Below are 19,460 nucleotides of genomic sequence, written 5' to 3' on the forward strand. Positions count from 1 at the left end.
CTAGTAAAGAGATGGTAAACAAACCCAAGTCCAACTGACTTCAAAGCTTGTGCAGGAGGCATGCCCTTCCTGGGTCTTTAATCCAACCTTCAAGCCTGATGTTAGGCTCACTGACCTTCTCAGAGTGGCTTGCGCAGGCAAACTGGAGCACTGGGACCAAAGGAATCCTTTTAAGTGCTGGGGTGTTAGTCACAAACCCTTTAAGCCAGGTCAGAGTCAGAACAGTTCAGTGTTTTCCTCAGTTCTCCCATATCACCATTCTAATAGAAACTTCCAGGTATAGAAAGGTACACTCAGAGCCTTAGAAAGCTATACAAATAATCAACAATCCCTAATTCATAAGAGAGTATGCAGCTAAGTAGCCAAACATAATACATATCAGTTGACTGGGAAAAAAAATTAGAACTGCTTAGTTTTCATTTATTAGTTGCTTTGATGTGCATATTCTTGAAAAGGGCTGACTTATAAAGATATACATTAAGTTCACAATTTGTAGTACACTCCGTCTTCAAATAAAATAGTGGCTTATTGTTATCAAATAAAAACATTATTTCCTGCCACATTTAGAGAAGAGACATTTGTGACTATGATGAGGTCCACAAACCTTTAGAACATCACTGACTCTTTTTTCTACCCCAACTCATGGAGGCAGTAAGAGCTAACGTGTAATGTGGTCCCCCTCTCTGCATCTTATTTCCACAGGAAACATCAAACCTTCCAAAACACAATCTTCATCTATGCAGAGGTCACTTAATTGCTGAATTCACAAAGAAGGCTCAAAAGAAATCAAGAAAGATGAGATAAATGATAAGTCTTACCTATGAAAATTTAAGTATCTAACTCCTAGGTGAATCATTAAAACTCTCACACATTGTTTATTTATCCTTATTTCATCCATAATTCTAATATACTTCCTATCTGGTTTCCACTTCCCAGAAAGTCAAAAGAAAAAAAAATTAACAAATTAGATAGGGTAATGTATTCATGGAAATAGATAAGTAGCTATAAAGTAGCAGCTGTCAAGGGGAAAACTGCAAGATACAGGTCGAACTAGAACTAGAAAACAGCCATGTGTAACACTGTAGAAAAGCTCCCAACCCTCTGACTTCAGTAGAACCATAAGACTCTGACAGAGGTGATTCAAGATGGAGGCATAGGAAGAGGCTGAACTTACCTCCTCCCACAAACACGACAAATACAAAACTACATTTGGATCAATTCCTTCTGAATAGAACCTGAGAACTGAATACTTGCTCCACAAGAAAAGATAAAAGGACATCAAGATGGGTAGGAGTGGCAGAGAAGCACTCTTGCCAAAAAATCCCACCCACACCTGGTGGCACACAATAAGGAGGGATTTCACCAGGCAGGTGCTTCTCCTGGAGGAGCGTGGGGTTGGGGCTCCACATCAGGCACCCCAGCCCCTAGGATCTATACCAGAGAGACCAGCCTCAAAAATGTCTGGCTTAGAAAAGGTCCCAAAGTGCTATAGGAAACTAAGACTTCCCTCTTAAATGGCACATATGTGGTCTCTCTCGAATCAAGACCCAGCTAAATAACACCAGTTTGAAAAGTGCTAAGACTGTGTGAAAGAGAGATATTTGCAAATCTGAAAGCATCAGCTGGAGGGGCTGGGATGGTGGAAACACCACCCAGAGATTGAGCTGCTGGGAGAGGCCATTGTTGCACTCCCCACCTAACCTGCTAGCACAGGTGGGCCAACCCGCCCAACGAAACTACACAGACAGCAGACTGAAACACAACCCGTCTTCCTTGTGAAAAGCCTATTTACTTAGCCTGGAGCTTGATCCTGAGGGGCAGGCTTCAGGATTTCCACAGATGTAGAGGTTAGGGGGCACCCACAGGGAATGTAAGCAGGGGACACCACCCTTATGCACCTCCTTGGTCTTCCTACAGCTCAAGGAGACTCCCCATAAAAGAGCTTATACACTCATCAGGAGCCCTAATTTTTGCAACTGTTGCTCAAGGAACACCTCTAGATCCCCTTGGAACATTGACAGGTATTAGCACACCCTGAACAACAGAGGCCTATCAGAAATAAATTAGGCAGTATAGACAACCACAAAGACCCAAGAGACAACCAAGAGCTAGTGCAGGGTTGAATGAGAAGAATCAGCACCTATACGAGGCTACTCCTTCAAGACTAAGAGAAGTAGAAGTTTTGCCTAATACATAGAAAAAATACGGAGAGCCAAGAAGAGTGAGGAAACAGAGAAATATGTTCCAACTGGAAGAACAAGACAAGACCTCAGAAAAAGACCTTAATGATACAGAAATAAGTAATGTACCTGATAAAAATTAAAAATAATGGTCAGAAATACGCTCAGTGAACTCAAAAGAATGAACACAGTGAGAACTTCAACAGAGTTAGAAAATATAAGAGGGAACCACTCAGACTTGAAGAATACCATAACTGAGATTAAAACTGCACAGATCAGCAAAAGAAAAAGAACAGCGAAAAGAAAAAACGAATTAAAAAAAATGAGAATAGCTTAAGGGGCTCTAGAACAACATCGAGCGTGCTAACGTTCACATTATAGGGATTCCAGAAGGAGAAAAGAGAATGGGGCAGAAAATTTATTTGAAGAAATGATGGCTGAAAACTTCCCTAGCATGGGGAAGAAAAGAGACATCCAGGTCCAGGAAGGACAGAGTCCCAAAGAGGATGAAACCAAAGAGGTCCACACCAAGACACATTATAATTAAAATGTCAAAAATTAAAGAGAGAATTTTAAAAGCAGGAAGAAAAAAACATCTAATTACATATAAGAGAACCCCCACAAGACTATCAGCAGACTTTTCAGCAGAAATTTTGCAGGCCAGAAAGGAGTGGCATGCAATATTCAAAACACTGAAAGGAAAAAACTTACAACCAAGAACACTCTGACAAGGGTGTCATTCCGAATATAAGGAGAGATAAAGAGTGTTGCAGATAAGCAAAAATTAAAGGAAGTCATCACTACTAAACTGGCCTTACAAGAAATGTTAAAGGGAATTCTTTAAGCAGAAAAGACCATAAATAGAAATAAGAAAATATTGATATATGAAAAACATAAATCTCACTGGTAAAGGCAAATATATAGTAAAGGTAGTGAATTAACCACTTACAAAGCTAGTATGAAGATAAAAAGACAAAAGTAGTAAATCAACTATAACTACAATAAGTAATAAAAGAATAAGCACCAAAAAGATGTAAAATATGATGTAAAAAACATAAACCTTGGGGGGGATGTAGTGTTTTTATTTTTATAAATTTATTTATTTTTGGCTGCGTTGGGTCTTCGTTGCTGTGCACGGGCTTTCTCTAGTTGCGGTGAGCAGGGGCTACTCTTCGTTGAGGTGCGCAGGCTTCTCATTGCAGTGGCTTCTCTTGTTGTGGAGCATGGGCTCTAGGCACATGGGCTCAGCAGTTGTGTCTTGCGGGCTCTAGAGCACAGGCTCAGTAATTGTGGCGCACGGGCTTAGCTACCCCGTGGCATGTGGGATCTTCCTGGACCAGGGATTGAACCCATGTACCCTGCAGTGGCAGGTGTATTCTTAACCACTATGCCACCAGGGAAGTCCCTAGTGTTTTAAACTGTGCTCAAACTTAAGCAACTATCCACTTAAAATAGATTGATTTATATATAGACTGTTATATATGAACCTCATGGTAACTACAAACCGAAATTTCTAATAGATACATCAAAAAATAAAGAGAAAGGAATCCAAACATAACATTAAAGAAAATCATTAAACCACAAGGAAAAAGAATAGGAAAAGAAAATAGGAACAGAGAATTACAAAAAACCCAGAAAACAACTGACCAAATGGCAGTAAGTTCCTAATTATTAACAATTACTTTAAATGTAAATTAACTAAATGCTCCAATCAAAAGACATAGGGTGAGTGAATGGATAAAAATAAAAAAAAAAAAAAAGAAGACCTATCTATATGCTGCCTACAAGATACTCACTTCAGATCTAAGGACACAAACAGGATGAGAATGAAGGGATGGAAAAAGGTATTCCATGCAAATGAAAACAAAAAGAAAGCATGGGTAGCAATACTTATATCAGATGAAACAGACTTTAACCAAAACTGTAACAAAAGACAAAGGACAATACATTATGATAAAGGGGTCAACCCAACAAGAGGATATGACATTTGAAAATATTTATGCATTCAACAGAGGAGCACCTAGATACATAAAGCAAATATTAGTGAACATAAAGGGAGGAATTGACAGTAATACAATAATAGTAGGGGACTTTAATACCACACTTACATCGATGAATAGATCACCCAGACAGAAAATTAATAAGGAAACGTTGATCTTAAATGACACATTAGACCAGATGAACTTAAGAGATATATACACAAAACATCCCATCCAAAAACTGCAGAACACACATTCTTTTCAAGTGCATATGAAACATTCTCCAGGACAGATCACATGTTACGCCACAACACAAGTCTCAATAAATTTAATAAGACTGAAATCATCATCAAGCATCTTTTCCAACTACAACAGTATGAAACTAGAAATCAATTACAAAAAGAAAACTGGAAAAAACACAAACACGTTGAGACTAAACAACATGCTACTAAACAATCAGCCAATGAAGAAATCAAAGAGGAAATCAAAATATATCGAACAAATAAAAGTGGAAACACAACTTTCCCAAATCTGTGGAATGTAGCAAAAGTAGCTCTAAGAGGGAAGTTCAGAGAGACAACACTATGTCAATAAGAAAATGTACACTTGAAACTAACACAATATTGTAAATCAACTATATCTTAATACATTTTTAAAAAATAAAAATTAAAAAAAAGAAAAAAGAAAATTTACAAATAAACAATCTAACTTTACACCTAAAGAAACTAGAAAAAGAAGAACAAAGCTTTCAGTTAGTAGAAGGAAGGAACCAATAAAGATCAGAACAAAAATAACTGAAATAGAGACTAGAAAAATAAAAAACAATAGAAAAGATCAATGAAAGTAAGTGCTGGTTCTTTGAAAAGATAAACAAAATTGATAAATCATTAACCAGACTCATAAGGGGGTGTGGCGGGGGGGGAGTGGAGAGAGAAAGAGAAGCCAAATAAAGTCATAAATGAAAGAAGTTACAACTGATACCATAGAAATGCCAAGGATAAGAAATTACTATGAACAATCATATGCCAAAAAAATCAGACAACCTAGAAGAAATGGCTAAATTCCTAGAAACACACAATCTTCCAAAACTGAATCATGAAGAAAGATAAAATCTGAATAGATTAATTACTAGTAGTGAAATTGAAAAAGGAATTTTAAAACTCCCATGGGAATTCTATCAAAATTTTTTAAAGTTAGTACTTATCCTTCTCAAACTGTTCCCAAAAGTTGAAAAGGAAGGAACACTTCCAAACTCATTTTCGAAGCCAGCATTACCCTGATACCAAAACCAGACACCAAAAAAAAAAAAAAAAAAGGCAAACCAAAGTCATCAACAATACATTGAAGGATCATACATCATGATGAAGCATAATGAAATAGGATTTATTCCAGGAATGCAAGGAGGGTTCAATACCTGAAAATCCATCAGTGTGATATACCACATTAACATTAACAAAAACAAAGGATAAACATCATACGATCAACTCAACAGATGCAGAAAAAAACATCTGACAACATTCAACAGCCATTCTTGATAAAAACTCAATAACGTGGGTATAGGAAATGTACCTCAACATAACAAAAACTATATATGACAAATATACAGCTAACATCATACTCACTGGGGAAAAGTTTAAACCTTTTCCTCTAAGATAGGAACAAGACAAAGATGCCCACTCTCACTACTTTCATTCAGTGTAGTATTGAAAGCCATAGCCACAGCAATCTGACAAAAAAATAAATAAAAGGAATCCAAACTAGAAAAGAAGTAAAAATGTCACTGTTTGCAGATGACATGATACTATATACAGAAAATCCAACACGCCATGAAAAAATTACTGGAATACATAAATTTAGTAAAATTGCAGGATACAAACTTTATAGAAATCAGTTGCATTTCTATATACCAAAAACAACCTATCAGAAAGTTAAGAAAACAGTCTCATTTACAATTGCATAAAAAGAGAATAAAACACCTAGGAATAAATTTAACCAATGAGGTGAAAGACCTGTACTCTGAAAGAATTTGAAGACAACACAAATAAATGGAAAAATATACCATACTCATAGACTGGAAGAATTACCACTGTTAAAATGTCTACACTACCCCAGGCAATCTACAGATACTATGCAATCCCTATCAAAATACCAATGGCATTTTTCACTGACCTAGAGCAAAGAATCCTAAACTTTGTATGGAATCACAAAAGACCCAAATAGCCAAAACAATCTTGAGAGAGAACAAAGCTGGAGGCAAACCATAAAGCTCCTAGAAGAAAACACAGGCAGTAAGCTCTATGACACTGGTCTTATCCATATTTTTTTGAACCTGTCTCTTCAGGCAAGGAAGGGACACAAAAGCAAAATTAAACAAATGGGACTACATCAAACTAAAATGCTTTGCATAGCAAAAGAAACCACCAACAAAATAAAAAGTGATGTAACCTACTGAATTCATAAATCATATATTCCATAAGGAGCTAATAGCAAAACTATATAAAGAATTTTTACAACTTAATATCCAAAAACAAAAAAACCCAAAAAACAAAAAAAAAAAGCCACCAAAAAAACCCCAGAAAAACCCTATTTAAAAATGGACAGAGGACCTGAAGAGACATTTTTCCAAAGACATACAGATGGCCGACAAGCACATGAAAAGATGCTCAACATCACAATCATCAGGGAAATGCAAATCAAAACACAGTGTTTATCACCTTACACCTGTCAGAATGGCAATGATCAAAAAGACAAAAAATAACAAGTGTTGGAGAGAATGTGAAGAAAAAGAAACCCTTGTACACTGTTGGTGGGAATGTAATTCATGCAGCCACTATGGAAAACAATATGGAGGTTCCTCAAAAAGTTAAAAATAGAACTACCATATGATCCAGCAATCCTACTTCTGGGTATTTATCTGAAGAAAACAAAAAGTCTAACTTGAAAAGATATATGCACCCCAATGTTCACTGCAGCATTATTTACAATAGCCAAGATACAGAAACAACCTAAGAGCCCACCAAGAGAAAATGGAAAAAGATGTGACTTATATGTACAATGTTTATATACAATATCAACAAATTCAGCCATAAAAAAGAATGAAATCTTGCCATTTGCGACAACATGAAAGGACATAAAGGGTATTATGCTAAGTGAAATAAGACGGAGAAATACAATTTCTCTATGATTTCACTTATATGTGGAATCTAAAAAACAAAACAGAAGCAGTCTCACAGATACAGAAAACAAACTGGTGGTTGCCAGAGGGGAAAGCGGTTGGCGGGTTGGGTTCAGGCAGATTCAGTGAAGGGGATTAAGAGGTACAGACTTCCAGTTATAAAATAAAGTCATGGGGATGTAATGCGAAGCACAGGAAATATAGTCAATAATATTGTAATAACTTTGTGTGGTGATAAATGGTAACTAGTTAACAAGGTGACCATTTTGAAATGTATATAAAATATTGAATCACTATGACGCACATATGAGACTGATACAGTACTATGTCTATTACACTTCAGTTTAAAAAAAAAATGAACCACAAGGGAATCACTGTGTAATAAATGACAGTCTTAATGATGATTCCAAACTACCGAGGTTACACTGCATTCAAAAAAGTTTATTTAAGTAATAAAGTACCTAATATACTTCAGAAATACAGCGGTCAAAAAGACAAGCTTTTGTCAGCTGAAAGATTTCCTCACAAGTCTTGCAGAGGCTCGCTCTTCAACAGTGCAGAGTAAGTCACCTCTATAGAAGAAACAGAGATGTGGAAGCACAAAGAACTTTAGTGATTTATGGTAAATAAAAAGGAAGTTTGAATCTATGACTGAAAAATGAAAATAATTACAAGTATATCTATACAGAAAATACAAGTTTCAAGAGCTTAACATCAATTAACTGCTGCCAAAATAAATATTTAAAGAAACCAAAAACAAAACTGCTTAATAGTGGGACACAAAATACAACAAAGAGGGAGGAGGACAAACCAAGAAAGTGAATGAAGGAAAGCGAGTAGCAACTCCCCGAAGTGTTTTTACAAACGGGAATTCAGATCAGAGGAACAAACACAAACCTGTCTAGGAATATGACCAATGAGGCAATAGAAAGTGACTACAAGTCAGTTATAAATCAAAAATGACAACCAAAATCCCAGAGTCTTATTAAATTATTTAATCCAGACATTATCTAACCCCTCAGATTTGCTTGGTGCTATGTTGTTCATCATTCTCCATTTGAATGAAATGTGGAACAAACACAATACTGGTTGGAGAGAGTGTTTCAGAGCTAATTCACCCTTGAAGGTCAGGGTCAGCAGTATTATTGTGTTCACATAATTTATTTCTTGATATGGAAAAATAACATGTCAAAGAAGGGATTAAAGTAAATTTTATTTTGAAATAATCAGCCGAATCTCAAACTTCAAATAAATGGATCTTAAAATGTTCATGAACTTCAGAATCTCAGTATTCTAATCTAGTGGTTACCAAACTATTCATTCCCTTTGGCCCAAAAGGGACCAAACTGGCAAGTCTCAACAGTAACACCCTTTCCATGTCTTTAATATTATAAGTACACTAAATTTCTAGAAAGACTTATTAAAGAATTCTACTTCTTAGAAAATGTTTTAAAATGATCTAATCTACCTTACTGATTCACAAATAAGAACACTCAGACCACAGTAACCTTCCCAGGTCTCCCCATTCTCAGGTGACGTCCTGTCTACTATTCTGCAGCCTTGATGGTCCTGGTATTATGAATAAGTCCTTTTCACTACTACCGTTAAACTTACTGTCATAGCCTTTTGTATCACCTGGACAAAAATCTGTTCTAAATCAAGTAATCACCAACTTCTGCCTCCCCAGCAATCCAAAAATGAAAAACAATTTATGAAGAAAGAAATTAAGACCTACAGAAAAAATTATTTTAGCAATATGTAAGGTCTACCAGAAAGACTGCTCCCTAATTTATTTATATTTGACTGACAATGTCTCTAAAATGTGTTAGAGAAAATGTTCTACACATATATATATATTATTAACACAGTTATAAGTTGATTAACAATAAGCAAATATATACAATAAAAATATATATCATGAGCCCAATGTTGACTTTCACCAACAGAGAACAGTAATGTTTAGATTCAAATCATGATTTCCTGATTAAGAGACAAGATTTTTTTTTAAAAAGGGAACAAAAATGTAGGAACAAGTAAATTATAAGTAGCAAAATAAATACAACTGTAGACAGGAGAAGAATTTAACACCTATGGTGGCACATTTAGACCAGGTAATCTATTTTCATTATAACAAAGCCAGAATAAATTATTTGACAAAATTATTTGCTTACTAAACGAAGGCAAGTATTTTTGCTGGTGGCAGGTGTGGATTTTTTTCATCAAAGAACATTAAAAGGGTGAGACATAGTGATACCACCTGTATGTTTAACCAACAGTTCTGATCCCCTCATTAATCTTTGACAGTTGATAATGTGAATAGAAAGACATGATGAATCAATACATATGCCAGTTTTAAAAAGAAAAATCCCTTAAAGCAATCTCCGCATCTAAATGGTAAACATAGAATGAATTCATAATCTGGCAAACAATTTGTTTTTTTTTAATTCAAGGGAAAAAAATGTATGAATGAGTCTACCTATTTGTAAAAATGTGAATGATCAAAACAGTGCAGTCACTGGGCTCTCACACTGTGTAAGTTCAATTTGAAATGTACGTCTGGTATAGGATTCAGCTGTCAAGAGGGAGCAACTCAAAGGACATCACACAATCTATAAACCAGCTGGAAGGAGCCATCCAGACTTTGCCCTGCCTAACTCTCTCTGGGCGATGATTAGACAAATCCTCATAGATGATATACTGTGTGCAGAAGTGCTGATCAGAATCAGGTTTGGCATGGTACGCGACTGTATTGATGGTTTGAGTCACGTCACTGTCTGGCTTGGGCTTTCTACTGAGGATCTGTCCCCCAGCTGCAGTGACAAGCTTAATAAGGTTGTCCTTTGGATGGTGTTTGAAGGTTCCCCCAAAATAGAAATAGCATCCATCAAACAGCTTTGGCAACTGAAAAAACAAAAAAAAAAGCTCATTAAAAGCAGACCAAAATATTTAAAAACACTGCATATGAATAGGGAAATAAAAATAAAAGTCACAAGCAGTTAAGAAGCTACTTAATGAGGTGCTAGGACAAGCTGTATTTCAAATAAACCATTTAGGTCAAAAAAAATACTCATGCAAATAAAGGTTTCCTATACAATTTTTTCCTTAAGACTCTGGTGCTTTTCACTCTTCTCACATTTTAGGTGTGCTCTGTGTGTGTGTGTGGTATACATACACATAAAACCTGTTCATCAAGCGTCTTATATCAGAATATTTATTCATATTTCGTGGGACTTAAAGCCCCAAGAATTCCTTCCTAGGGTATCTGAAACATGCTTCACAGATACCAAGCTAAACTTAATTGTAAGAGTAACAGCTTTTCTATGGAGTTTTCCAATTCTGCCCATCCATATTTAGGTTCCTATATACTACCAATCTAAGGTCCCCAGGGCAGTGACGTGGGAGTGTGGCCTCCAGGATTCTAGAGATGTTTTCCTTAGAACACAATACATTATAAGGCCATGGCTAGGGATCCAATTAGATATGAAACACACTTCTGTGAGCTTTACAGAAAAAGTTTCACAAGTCCCTTCTACAAAAACTTTTCTTTGGCATTTTTAATATACCTATATGTCAACAGGGTAATGGAATTTTAGCCATTAAAACTACAATATGTGGTAATAAAGACATGGCTAACTAAATCCGAGCAGTAGCTCTAAGTCTTCTCTCAAGCTACTTCCTATATCTGAGACTCACCTCAGATTCTGAAAGGTTTATGGGAGTGTTCAAGATGCCCAAAATCTAGTAACAGTATGAAATTATTACCTTCTGGTTTTTACTGCTCATTGTGATCATCTCTCAGAATCAAGTGCTTGAAATAAGCACAACTAAAATTTTAATCAGTCACCTGTACTTGTTGAAAGGGCAGGAGAAGTTTTTCCTGACGGTAATAATACTATTAAGTTATAATAAGAACAATAAAAGTAGTATCAAAAGGAAAATACCAGCTGTTCTCTGTTGAGCCTGCTTCTATGTGGTCCTTCAGGAATTTCATACTTTTCTTCCTGTTCACATTCTTTTCTTTGTAGACATGCTTTCACCCCTGGGAAAAAAACGAGGATAAAAGCAAAATAAATATCAAGTGAGCATTATTTCTTTCACATTGAAATTATGCCATTTACCGAAGTGATTTTTCTTCTTCATGGTTAAATATTGTTCTGAAACAAAAAAAGAAACCTTACTTATGCCAAAACAAAATGTAATAAAACTGGTTTTCCATATAAAGAAAATGTAAGAAATCTTTCCTTCAGAGGACTGAGCAATGAAGTAGTACTGAATACAAATTTTAGTTTTCTTTCTGAAAAACCTAAATCAGTACATTATTTCATGTACAAGGATAAAAATCTAAATTTTAATTTATAACCATTATCAAAATTAAAGTGAATAAAAAGTCCCTCATTTAGTTCAGCCCACAATGATCTGACCCTGAGGTCTTATCATCTGCCCCACTCATTCTGGCAGTCTTATGCCTAACCTCCTGTTAGACTATAAGTGATCTGACATTAAGGAAAGTACTTGAGTCCAGAACACCTCACCTTATTAAGCTGGTCAAATAACAGGGGCTCTACAGCTCTTGTTAAAATAAACAGTAAAGCAGAGTCTGGGACGTGTTTGGAATTGACAGGTACACACTGAAGTCACCAGTCTAGAGATGACTTCGTGAATATTTCAAATGTTTTAGAGATGCTTCAACTGAGATATTACAAGACGTTGCGTAATATATAAAAGTTAGAATATTTTAATGACTGAATACATCTATCGCGCCAAAAGCAGAGCTTTGTCAAGGGACTGAAGTTTTTCTTAACTTGGGACTATTAATGCATATTCCAGTTGAACACTCAACCCTGGCATATCTATAATTCCCTATCATGTGATTCTTAATTTTTTGCTAGTTTTGCCTGTGTTTTAGTCCCCAGTGTTTTCAATACAAGGATCATATCTAGCTAAGTTTGCTACGCTGAATTCTACTCTTCTCACTAACTTATCAATATGATGGTTTTTATAAAAAATTGTTGGTTTTTTGCATGTAGTAAAAATTATATTTTAAAAATAGAATTTTTAATAACTACTCACAGGGTATAAAAAACTATCTTTCCAATGAAGCTAATACTAAAATATTAACTTTACTGTATACTGAAAATGAGTCTCAAAATAAAATTTTTGACAAGGTCAAAATCATAAGAGAAACACTGACAGTGTGCTTACATGACATCATATGTTGGTTCTACATTAAACACCAACGCAAAAAACATTACCAATCTAGCCAAATCATTGACTTACCTCAAACTCATTATTTCACATATAAATTATTACTTTTACTTTTTATCACTTAAGCATGTAATCCCCTTCCTAAACCTCCTTTCCTGATATTTGAAGAGCATTTATACCAGTATCTTTAGATGAACTGTATATGCCAGCATATAAAGCCAAGGACGGAACATTGAATACTCCTATAATATCAAGTAACTGTAACAAGTAAACAGCTAATGTCTAACTACAGAAATAAATAAATGGGCTGTGCCTATGCTGGCTGCTTATCCATTTTATGGGTTTATTTGACTGGTTATTTAAACTATCAAAAAAGCATACTAAAATGGTTTCAATTGATCTGGGCAAGATGCCAGCACTAGTCAATCAACAGAATGTAGTCTTAACAGATACCAGAAGGAGATAAGCATGGCATCAAGAGAAATGAGATGGCAGACACCAAGAGGGCAGCATGGCAATACCAGAGGAAGATGCCAGTACTCTTTCAGTGTAAATATGCCTCAAGTCACAAAACTTTCAACCTTATAGCGATTGTTCAGTAAATTTCTGTAAAGGCAGAAAGAAAAATCCAATGCTCTAATTACAATTACTGAGCTAAATGAAGAATGTGCTCCTCTGATATCCTTTTATTCCAAGTAACAATTTGCCAACTCTCTCTACCACTTAATATCAGCTAAAGAAGGAAAATACAGCTTCCCCCTGAAAACTAAGGAACAGTTTCTAGGTCTATAACAACCCGTTAGAATTGCCGTTGTAGAACAGAAAACATGGAGAATTTTTTGAAACTTGGGTGTGACATCTAGTCCAAAGACTGTAACTCGAACGCCTACAAGGGCCATTCAAATTACATAATCATGTGGGGAACCTTGTGTTAAGTGGTAGGGAGTTATGGAGACTGTAACAAATAGGAAAATGTACATCCTACCTAAAGACACAAAAATTAAATGATTATGCTGAACTAAACCACATAAATTGTATCTGTTTTGGACTTAGATTGCCAATTTGAAACTCCTGATGCTTGTCTAATCAACCTCTTCATTTCATAGATAAGGAAACTTAAATCCTAAGAGATTTAAGCAGCTTTCCCAGTGATACATGTGAGATGAGAACTCAGATATCCTCCAACTTCTAGATGTGTTTTTTTACCTTTATTAAAAAAATAAAGCATCTTAGGAAATGCCAGGTATTCTCTACTCAGATTTAATATATTGTTATCTCAAAATAAATGACATAACCACTTAACAGATGACTAAATAGGAGGATCCTTATTTTTAAGAGATTAGCCAAAAAGTATACCAAAATGTCAAAAACTGCTGATTACCTGGGAGTGGGGGGTTGGAGGGGGGAGAACAATGCATTTGGCTTTGTCTTCAGTGAATCAATGAGTTTGTTTAACCTGACTGATGCCAAAGCTGCCACTCTCTCATTTGTACCCTATGAGTTTCAGAATGTTCATACTTCTCAGTAGACATTTACGATAATTATATTTCATATCAACTTCCTAATAGATTTCTTTTGAGATAAACCAATTGAACTGATTTACCAAAACAAGAATGAAATGCTTTAAACTTTCAATCAACCTAAATGCTGATATATTAACATCATCAATGAAATGAAAGAATCTACAAGCCAAAATACTACCTAATTAACAAACCTAAATAATAGATAATATTTTAAGGTTTTAATTACTCAACGTAAGTTAGTTAAGCAAACTGCAGCAAGAATTGTTAAATCTATTTTCCATGTTAAACAAACTATCAGAACTTTCTCAACATTCCTAGTCATAAACTCATCTAAAGTATAATATATACTGTAATCCTTAATCTCTATAAAGATTTTAAAACAGGTCATTTTCCACCAATTTAAAGATACCTCCTTACTGTATAGCACACAGAACTATATCCAATATCCTATGATAAACTATAATGGAAAAGAATATAAAAAAGAACGTATATATATGTATAACTGTATCGCTTTGCTGTACAGCACTAATTAATACATTGTAAATCAACTATACTTCAATAAAAAAATACATCCTAAAACTCAACCAAATTATATTTTGTATTTGTACTTAATAAAGTCCATATTATTCCATTATCTGCCAATAAAATAGTTCAGCAGAAATGGATTCTTGTGAAGAAATATGCATATGCAAAATCACTAGTTAACTTTCTCAGCTAAATAGGAGGATCTGAATCCAAACTGAAATGACTATACGTGAATAATTTATATTGTTTATGTAAACACAAGAGATTTCTGAATATGCCAGAATGATATATACTTTAAAATGTGTCAAGCCACTACCCTTGTAAAATGTATGCTTTATGTCATCTTTCTTACTTTTCACATGTTCTATTATATTTTAAGATTTTGACCAAAGCTATCATTTTTCAGAAATACAGGAATCAACTACCTATCTTATTAAAACTAAGATTCTTTTCAGTGCAGATGTATTCCGGATCATGTCTACCATTTCAGGTAAGCTTTCCTCTTGCCCTGATTTTATTACTTTTTTATATAGAGGTAAGCAGCCCAATTCCCAAAGTACTGCTTAACTCAAAGTCATTAACTCAAAGTCATTAAGGTAGCTCTGGCTACCTAAGCAAAGTCTAGAATCTGTATACTAATGCAGCTTTTGAATTCTGGGATATGATTTTTTTTTTTTAAAAGACGCTTGTACCATCCAGAAATGTATTCCTTTATTCTGAATCTCTAGTAGCCACTCTTGCCTCCTACCTCATAAAAGCACATATATCCATGGATGTGTATTTTCATTTCAGCTGCATGAACCACTGATGATGCTCATTAATCTATATTAAGCTTAGTCACTTTTCCTAGTTTTAGAAAGAAAAGAAGGATTGCACAAACGGGAGGGAGTAGAAAAAAGGGTTTCTGAATCTACAGCTACATACAAATGATTATAGAATACAATGAAGACAGAATGAAGCGTTAAAATGGAGATCTGTTAAATGCCCAAAATTCCAAATGTCCAAAGGGGAAAGTATCCCTCCATGAAGACCACAGAATGTGCTTACTCTCTTCAAAAGCTAGAGCAATAAATAAATTCCTAATTTAAAGAACTGTTATTCTTCTGGAGCCACTGGCTATTTGTAACTGAAATAGCACTGAAAATCAGAATTAAATATTACTCTTAGCCAACACTAAATGTTATCCTAATAAAAAAAAGAAAATACAGAATCAAATATTTTATGTCAAAATCAAAAATCCTAATAAATTTATGTCGTTAGATCCAAACTGGGCACTTATGTAACTCAAGAAAACCGCATATTAGTAAAATAAACACTGAAGAATTTCCTTTCTGATTGTATTGAAAATGAACACCCAAGTTGTAAAAACAAAAAAAATTACTTTTAGATGCTTTTCTAGTAGGCTTTTTAGTCAAACACGCTATGATATCACTAAACTTCAGACAAAAGGAAATGGTTTTTAAGAGGAAACTTTTTACAATGACAAAAATGGAAAAACTACTTTCACTCTCACTGTAATTTTTTAAAAATTGGATGGCAAGTAAAAGAAGAGCTAAGCCCAATACTATGATATTCCACAGGGAAGAGTGGAAGGACAATAAAATGAAGGCTGAAAATGTAAAATAAGAAGTAAATGCTCCTCTCGTGCCATCATAAACATTTAGATTTAGGAAATCACCTGTCACAGATCATTAGATTTTGTGTTTTCAAATAAATACCATTGAACAACTGTTTATTTTTGGCTACTTTTTAAGCCAATATTCTAATTATAAGCATATTCATACATAAAAATCCATTTCCTCATAGGATAGTTTGCTAAATTTATTTATTTTATTTAATGCATATTGAGAAGCAGGTCAAATTCTATCACAAAAATATATTACTGTATCATAAAATTTGCTTGGGCAAAATTTGGGTATCAATTCTAAAACCTTGTATTATGAATAATAATATCAAAACAATCCTTCTCTTTATAAATGTGGTTAAAGACCAAACTCAGCCTAATGTCCAAAATTTTTCTCAATAATTTAAAAACTCATACTTGGTGTTCTTTGTTAATCATATATTTAAAACTGAAATATTTATGTAAGACTTCCATTTTTCTTGGACAACAACCATGTTAAAATGTATCTGCTCGGTCTGCACAGCAGGTGTCAACAATCTGGTGCACCAGACCGGAGCAATATACATGCACAGGTTCTAATTTCCCTGATTAAGAATGAAACCCTTACCTACCCAATTAATTTTTAGAAAAGATCAAAAAGAAGATCTAATTGTTATTAGAACTTGAGAATTTGAACTTCTTTGTAAAAAACTTGAATTTAAGAGACATACATTGATTTTAAAACTGTTATAAACAAACAGACCTCTACCTACCGATCTACAACTGTTTTGATTGTTTCTTTCCCTGTACATATTCACACATTTATATACTGACAGTGAAGATATAATTGTTTTATGCTCTTTAAAAAATTTAAACAAATTTGTTTTTTCATATTTCACTCCTACTAGTTATCATATAAAAATAAAATTTTTTTCAGAAAACACCTTTAAGCACTCCAGAATGTTCTTTATTTTTTCATATTCCGGTTATTCCCCCCTACTTCTTGTTATAAGAAATAACAATGCAAATAGTTTTTTTTCTTTCTTTTGTATTACTTGCTTGGAGTATATTCTCAGAAGTAGGACAGATGTTATATCAACAGATGTTAATTTTTTTTTATTCTTAGACAATCTTTGTAAAATATTTCTCTAAGCATGAATTTGCCTAATCAATCTTAGCTGACAGAAATGCTTTGGTATACTTATTTTTTGATAATTAGCAAAATATGACTAGTAAAAACTACCTGTATTTTTAAAATTCCACAGCTCACTCAACATCCATTTGAAGAAATAAATTTTAATAGAAAAGTATAAGTTTATTAATCTGATCATGAAGTCATTTATAAAATGATGATATAATGATTGCCTCTTAGGCTTCATCTTCCTCATCTAAAACAAAAACAAAGAAACACCGTATCTGGCCCTTCCTCTCCTCACAGACACAAGTCCAGTGCAAAATGTCTGGCACATTCCCACAGCAATTCCCTTAGGTGCTGAGGTCTTTCAGAACTTCTATAGCAGCAATTTTATTTAAACTTAGATGAGAGTGGAGAAGAGGAAGAGATTATGAAAGAAAAGAGGACAGTCATCTGCTCTCCCCTTCACAATGAGATGAGAAATGAAGAGGCAGAATTAAATTTTTTTTTAAAAAAGGTTAGGCTAGAGGAGATTTTGAAAGCAGTGTACTGAAAGAACAGGTCAGTAAAATACATTTTCACTTTCTGAAGGCTAGTTTACATCCTTAGGATGCAATTCCACCTTTTTCATTCTCTAAGAGATGAATAAAATGGCATATTTATATATCTTCTAATCTTCATTCTAGTCACCTCTTTAATTACCAAAATTCACCCTGTACGGGGATGGTTATTAGTTGCCTGTGAGGAATTAGCACCAAAACTAGGACTAAAGCAGAATCTCAGGCACAAATTTAATCTTGAAGAATGAACTTTCTTAGCTGTGTCTCCTGTTTCTGTAAAATAAAGATAAATACCATTTGATAAAATATCTGTAAAATAAATATGATGAGACAGAATGGCTAGTACAATAGTATAATTATGCCCTATTCTTAGAATGTTCATTCAAAGTTCATTAACTATGACACTGTAAGATGCTCTATATATATATAATATAAAAAAATAAGAGATATGAACCAATTAAGACAAAGTAAGTTTCAACAGAAGACTTCCAAGAGTTAAATTTGGATCCAATGGATCCAGACTGTTTTGTATAATTCTTTTTGTTAATTTGTTTAAATTTGCTTAAGTTTTTAAATAAGACAGTTCTCTACAGAGAAAATTTAGATGAAATTTCCTCTTTAATCTACTTGGTTTGTGGAAAATGCCATAATAAGTTGATACTAAACTTTCTATATAGTTCAGCCAGTAAAGCTTCTGTCTACCAGGCAAGCTGGTGGATATACTCAAACACAAGATCTAATTTTAATAAGTCATAAATCTTTATGATTAATTTTGAAAGCTTTGGTCCACCACATCTTTCCTTAATATAGATTGTTTTCAACTAATTTTGAATAGCTGTGAACATTTTTTTAAAAATCACACTAAGTTGCCTGACATTAAGAACAACACAGAAACCATAGAAAAATGTATTAGGATAGAAAGTATTTGAGGGTTCTTGCTTTCTTTTTATAAACCCAGCGGCTATTTAAAGTAATTGTCTCAAACCCTAAACCTATTTCTCAAACCTATTTGAACTTTGTATTAGACAATATGGGGATATGAACTTCAGTAAGAGATTCCATCCATCTTTTATCCTAAAAGAACGATTGATATTAGAGTATATTATTCACTACTGTGAAAATCACCAAGCAGCATGCTATTAGGTCAGCTTGAGTCCATCAGTGATTCTATAAAAATGACATGACCAAGCCATTAAAGTGACAAAACTTCCATTTCTTAAAGAAGGCAGATATTATGGAAATGAATCATGTAGTCTGTATACGTAACCAGATGCAAGTTTGGCAAATTCACAAGAACTAGACTTACTGGGTAGGTGGTAACTGTCTTAATATTCAAAATTTCACATGGCTTCTTTATTAATGAGACCTTATTATTATGAAAATCCATTCCTTCCTATAACCACAGGCAAGGTTTCTGGCACAAGTTCAGTACAAAAACATCTATAATCCTGGAACCATTTTAAGTCATTTTTTTAAATACTGAGGCCCAATAAGGCTTGCCACAGATTAGAAAAGGAAATGAAAGTTCAAAAATAAGAGACATAAAGAGAAACTTTTTTTTCTATGTAAATGGCC

The 19,460-nt window shown here is 34.2% G+C and overlaps 1 protein-coding gene across 1 annotated transcript in view; it reads right to left on the reverse strand.

Moving 5' to 3' along the window:
* Positions 1–7,754: 7,754 nt before the first annotated feature.
* The window catches only part of BARD1 (BRCA1 associated RING domain 1), a 76,924-nt gene continuing 65,218 nt past the window's right edge, over positions 7,755–19,460 (reverse strand). Inside the window, exons 10-11 of the mRNA XM_082467471.1 lie at positions 11,276–11,373; positions 7,755–10,235 (exon numbers count right to left, since the gene is read on the reverse strand). Coding sequence (XP_082323597.1) covers positions 9,903–10,235; positions 11,276–11,373 — 431 coding nt within the window. The 3' untranslated portion in view covers positions 7,755–9,902. The remainder of the gene's footprint in view (positions 10,236–11,275; positions 11,374–19,460) is intronic.

This window comes from Balaenoptera physalus (assembly GCF_965194825.1).
Source record: "Balaenoptera physalus genome assembly, chromosome: 6".
Lineage (NCBI taxonomy): Eukaryota > Metazoa > Chordata > Mammalia > Artiodactyla > Balaenopteridae > Balaenoptera > Balaenoptera physalus.